The sequence below is a fragment of the Galeopterus variegatus genome, unplaced genomic scaffold (genome assembly GCF_000696425.1).
Source record: "Galeopterus variegatus unplaced genomic scaffold, G_variegatus-3.0.2 Scaffold114, whole genome shotgun sequence".
Classification (NCBI taxonomy): domain Eukaryota; kingdom Metazoa; phylum Chordata; class Mammalia; order Dermoptera; family Cynocephalidae; genus Galeopterus; species Galeopterus variegatus.
Window position 1 is genome coordinate 700,749 of NW_007726225.1, and position 6,102 is coordinate 706,850.

Here is a 6,102-nt window from a genome sequence, read left to right on the forward strand (position 1 = left end):
CCTCACTGAGTCCCTTCTGAGGCTGCCCAAACTGAGCAGAATCTGACAGTGTGACACCTTTTCTGGAGGTGGCAAGCAGAATGAGCAACATTCATCACTTGCTTCCACATAGTGCTAAGAAAGAAATACTCCTTAGTACTCTAGGTAATCAATTTAATTTTTGAATTACTCTCCTCTCCCTGTAATCATGCCCTTTGTTATGTAACTTTCCAGTTCTGCCCACGTGAGCAGAGTGAGAGCAGAAGGGACAGTGTGCTGGTTCTGAGTCAAGGCCTTAAGAAGACCTCTTGTTTTTGTTTTTGTTTTCTTTTCCCCTTCACTCTTGAAGCTCTGCCAGCACACGCAGAACATGCCCTGGTAGCCTGCAGATCTGAGAAGGATGGAGATACATGAAGCATCACTTCAGCATTAACCAGTTTCCTCCTCCCCTTTCCCAGCTGCCACAGCCTAGAGTCATCCCAGCTCAACCTCAGATTTGTGAGAAATAAGTGCTTAATGTCACATGAGATTGAGAATTTGTGGTGTTTATTACATGCAATAGTCAACCGATGAACACTGTACTATATTTTTATTATGTCATGGAAAAAATTACACCAAAGTTAAAGACAAGGAAGACTTTTTTCAAGACCATTACAGTAGGGGAGAGAGACCAGAACTCAGTTTGAACTCAACCACACTGAATCAAAGGGCTGGAGAGTTTTTAAGAGCTAAACAGGAGGAGGTTGGGTAGTCTTCCAGTTTGGAGTAAGGCACCCTCCAAAGTTAGTCTTGTACTCTCCTACAGAAACTGGGAGATGGGCCACTATCATCCTTGATGAGTTCATTTCAAAAGATGGCTCTAAAAAAGGGAGGTCAGAGACCTAGAGTCAGGAATAAGCTGTCTTAAGTTTAGTCAAGCTGAGAGGAATATTAAAACTTTCCTGGTCAATTATAATGATTATATAACATAAAGCAAGTGTATCATTTTCACAGAGGTCTTATATTGACACCCCAAGTCCCCTCCAGTTCATCCTCTTATAAGGGGCATAGGTTATCATGTACAATGAAGTGTAAGAGACTGGGGAGCATCAAGCCCATGTACAAATAAATTATTTCTCAGAAGGAGACAGGCTCTGGTTACGAAGGTGTCCACACATTCCATGGTGATTCAAAAGCTGACCCTCTCCATTATCTGGTGAGGCTGTAAGTAGAGGTTGTTTGTGGTTCAGCGATCAACACTCACTGATCTCACTGAACTTCTCATTAGAGCAAACCTCTTCTTCACATATGTACCGACTCATTTCTGCCTACTCTTTCCTTTGCAGGCATAAATTTGAAGTTTGTATTCCTCCAGTTCCTTCTATTTTCACTGTGCAAGCTCTAATCCAGTCAACAAATACTTACTGAGTACTGGTACATCCTAGGCACTCTGGCAGGTGCACACAAGGCAATCACATTTACTCCTACACTTTCAAAAACAACAGAAGGTGAGGAATCCCAAATGACTATCTCTGGAACAAATTCTTTCCTGAACTGAAGACTTATCAGCCAAACCACCTTCTGAAGAACTCCAGTTTCGTGTTTCTCCAACTAGTCCAAATCTCAGCCATCATCTTTTCCTCCCAATCTACTCTTTCTCATATATGCTGAACCTGTCTTGTTAGCAATTAAAAACCTGGGAATCACCCTTGACTTCCACCTATGTCATGCCCTAAACCCCTACATCCTGGCAGTATTTAAATTGTTCATTCATATTTTCATTAAATAGGGAGGCAAGGTTACTGAATAAGAGCAGGGTGAGATCAAGTTAGGTTTGAAAATGTAATGAGAAGGAAAGACAGCATTACCAAGAGTTTGGTAAATGATCTACTGAATGATTGTTTCATGTCACACCTTTAATATATGTTCTTCCACTTTTATGTATTTCTATTTTCAAGTTCTGAATATACTACTGGAGAGGGAAGAAATCCTTATCACCACCTACATGGTAGGTGCTTCATAGGACAAAGGCATCTATATTCACAGACCTGAAATCCTTTTCTGGAGCTTCAGTCCTTAATTTCCCTCCCTAATTCCTGTTACTATTGGAAGGACAAAACCCTGTGTCAGGAAATGCTGGTGTTGTCAGAACTGCCTGGCCCTCAGCTCCCACACCTTCCTATCTGGCAGTTTGCAGTTACCTCCACATGGGGTGTTCTTTGTTTCATTGCTGAGCTGCTATTACAAAGAGATAATTTAATTATCTGAAGTGAAATAGGCAAGATTGTTTCATAGGCTCAGGACTGGTGCAGTGACACAGAGCCCTACTATTGGGATTTAATGTTTCTGCTTGTTACCTTGAATTTCATAATAATTTTTTTTTTTGGCAGCTGGCCAGAAACAGGGATCACACCCTGGACCTTGAAGTTATCAACATCATACTCTAACCAACTGAGCTAACTGGCCAACCCAAATTTCTTAATAATTTTATTTTTGAATCTGTGTCTTATTAAGTAAAGCCCACAGGGACAATGGAGCATGCACCTGTGGCTTGGAACCTCAAATCGCCTGTGGTCCTGCATTATACCACTTCCCCTCCTCTCTGGGAAGGGGTCTCAGGCACCTGCTCCCCTACCCTCAGGCACCTTGGGCCATATCCAACCTCCTGGTCACCCCAACCAGTGACTACTGCCAACCTCTTCCCATCTTGGAAGAGCACTGTATGCAGTATGGGGAATGTTATGGTCAGGTGCACCCTTTGTAGTCTCAGGGCTATGGTGTCCCCAGCCCCGGCTGGTAGGGCCATAGAACGTTCAGTGGACTACTTGGCTGGGCCAAGCCTCTTTTTGCCCCCAATCGAAGTATCAAGTGCTTCTCGGTGTAGAGGTTGCAATTCCTTGAGGGTCACCTGTCTCCTTTTGGGTGAAGTGGCGGAACGTGAGAAGGATAGATGCCTGACACAACTTTCTCACCCCCATCCTGGCCAAGGCATGTACGTTCATGGGCTAGCAGGAGGTGGAACCTGGCAGTGGTTGGGCCATATGTGCTGAGTCACAGGGCAGGAAAGACAGACACCTGTGAGGATCATCACTTGCCTTGTGAATATCTCTGTACCCAACGGTGTAGGACATTACATAACAAATATCAAACACCATGACAGGTCAAGAGAGACCATAAAAGAAAGGAAAAAGCAGTTGCTATGGATGAATTGTATTGCTCACATGTTCATATACTGGAAACTTGACCCCTGTTGTAACAGTGTTAAGACAGTGGGAAATCCTATTATGGTATTTGAAACGTGGGGTCTTTGAGAGGGGAGTGGATCATGGGGACTGTGCCTTCATGAATGGATTAATTCAAACATGGAGTAATGAGTTATCACGGGGGAGGTTCTTTTTTTTTTTATGAGATGACTGGTAAGGGGATCTTAACCCTTGGCTTGGTGTTGTCAGAACCACGCTCACCCCACTGAGGTAGCCTGCCATCCCTGTATAGGGATCTGAACCTGTAGCCTTGGTGTTATCAGCACCACATTCTCCCAAGTGAGCCATGGGCTGGCCCTGGGCATGGTTCTTCTGAGAAGGAGAGCAAGAGAGAAAGTTAACTCTCTTGCTCTGGCCGTTTTCTCACCATGTGATGCCCAGGTTGCCACTGGACCCTGTCAGAATCACCACCAAGAAGAAGGCCTTCATCAGATGTGTTCCCTGGACCTTTACCTTCCCAACCTCCAATTTCAGGTATTCTGTTATACGTAACAGAAAACAGACTAACACAATTATATACTTCAGTACCTTAAAGATTATTTTTTTTCATATTTTTGAACATGGGTCACTGCATTTGTAGTTTGTGTTGGGCCCTGCAAATTATGTAGGCAGTCTTATATATAGGGAATAGGTCACACTATTTCCAAATAGTGGGCTATGCCAAACCACACCAGTTGAACTTGACATCTTTTAAACATGAAAATCCTAAGTGTTTCTACAAAGCGTCATAGCACCAAAAAGAGTTTTGTAGAAGAACTCATTAATTATAATTATCAGAAGTAGGTTTCCTTTCATGATTCACACCTTACACTGTAGGGATTCCTTATGAGGAATATAGAATGTGTGAAATGGATTGGCTGGCTTCCTAAAACGTTCTAGGAGGTGGAAGCCTATTAAAAGGTGACTTCTCAAACATGTAATTATATTATACGTAATGACCCTTTGCAAGGAAGAGCTTCGCAGATGTAAAGAACCAGGTATTTAAATTAAACTTTTTCAGTTACTCAGGTAATGTGATTTCTGGGTCATGAAAATTCATGTTAGTTTTGCTGAGGGGAAACTATGAGGTTCAGACATAGTTACAAAAATAACTATGCGATTAAAGACAGAATGATTTTCTGAATTTTTAAATTTCTTTTAATTTTTAATAACAGAAATATAACAGGATATAGTATGAGGCAATATTTAAAAGCAGTTGCTTTGATATGCACTTTGAATTTTTCTTTTTGATTTTCAGAATTCAAAATTATTACTCCCTCACACAAGGAAGGGCAGAAATCCAGCAAGCTCCTAACTGCAGAACCATGAACAGCAATTTTTCCCACCCCATTGTGCAGCTGTGCTATGAGAATGTGAATGGATCTTGTATTAAAACCCCCTACTCACCTGGGTTTCGGGTGATTCTGTACACAGCCTTTGGCTTGGGGTCTTTACTGGCCATATTGGGAAACCTCTTGGTGATGACTTCAGTTCTTCATTTCAGGCAGCTGCACTCTCCAGCCAATCTTCTCATCGCCTCTCTGGCCTGTGCTGACTTTTTGGTGGGTGTGACCGTGATGCCCTTCAGCATGGTCAGGTCCGTGGAGAGCTGCTGGTACTTTGGAGACAAATTTTGTACCTTTCACAGCTGCTTTGATGCGGCATTTTGTTATTCTTCTCTCTTCCACCTGTGCTTCATCTCTGTCGACAGGTACATCGCTGTAACAGACCCTCTGGTCTATCCTACCAAGTTCACGGTGCGTGTGTCAGGAATTTGCATCAGCATCTCCTGGATCCTGTCCCTGGTGTACAGCGGTGCCGTGTTCTACACAGGTGCCTATGATGATGGGCTGGAGGAATTATCCAGTGCCCTCAACTGTGTAGGAGGATGTCAGATTGTTGTGAATCAAGACTGGGTTTTGATAGATTTTCTGTTGTTCTTCATTCCTACTTTTGTTATGATAATTCTTTACAGTAAGATTTTTCTTGTAGCTAAACAACAAGCTATAAAAATGGAAAGTACTAGTAGCAAAGCAGAATCATCCTCCCAGAGTTACAAAGCCAGAGTGGCCAAGAGAGAGAGAAAAGCTGCTAAAACCCTGGGGGTCACAGTGATAGCATTTATGATTTCGTGGTTACCGTATACAATTGATACATTAATTGATGCTTTTATGGGCTTCATAACCCCTACCTATATCTATGAAATTTGCTGCTGGAGTGCTTATTATAACTCAGCCATGAATCCTTTGATTTATGCCTTATTTTATCCTTGGTTTAGAAAAGCCATAAAACTTATTTTAAGTGGGGAAGTTTTAAAGGATAGTTCATCAACCATTAGTTTATTTTCAGAATAAGTGTTGGTACTCAGTTGAGAAAATTAAGAACATTTTCAAAATAGAAGAAATGAAAAAAACCTTTTCTAATTGGGGAAATGTATTATTTTTCAAATTAGCCAGGAAGAAATTATAGGAAGTTTAAACCATTAAACCATTGTAAAGATATTTACTGCAATAAATAATAAATATACAATGGCTTACATATGTTACCCATCTCAATTTTTGTACATGTTCTTTTCACATGCTCTTGTTTCTTCCAATTCACTGAATTCTGAGTCTCATTCTTCATGTGAAATCCCTAATCATCCTCTTTTATGCTCAATTCTTATTTATCTTCAAATATTCATTTTTTCTCTGTCTTTTTCAGCACTGTAGTATTTTGCGAGGGCTGTCATAACAACATACCACAGACAATGTCGCTTAAAAAAACAGAAACTTATTTTTTCATGGCTCTAGAGGCTAGAGGTCCAAGATCAAAGCTTGGGTTCTTTTGGGACCTCTCTCCTTGGCTTGCAGGTGGCTGTCTTCTTTCCATGTCCTTACATTCTCTTTCTTTGAGTGTGTCT

The 6,102-nt window shown here is 41.5% G+C and overlaps 1 protein-coding gene across 1 annotated transcript; it reads left to right on the plus strand.

Annotated features, from left to right (window-relative positions):
• Window positions 1-4,525: 4,525 nt before the first annotated feature.
• LOC103602409 (trace amine-associated receptor 8-like) lies at window positions 4,526-5,554 on the plus strand. The gene has a single exon (XM_008586817.1). The coding sequence runs from the start codon at window positions 4,526-4,528 to the stop codon at window positions 5,552-5,554; it is 1,029 nt and encodes a 342-aa protein (XP_008585039.1).
• The last annotated feature ends 548 nt before the right edge of the window (window positions 5,555-6,102 follow it).

Bases quoted from the DNA above. Each gene is read 5' to 3' on its own strand.
- LOC103602409 (XM_008586817.1), top strand. From the start codon at position 4,526: ATGAACAGCAATTTTTCCCACCCCATTGTGCAGCTGTGCTATGAGAAT.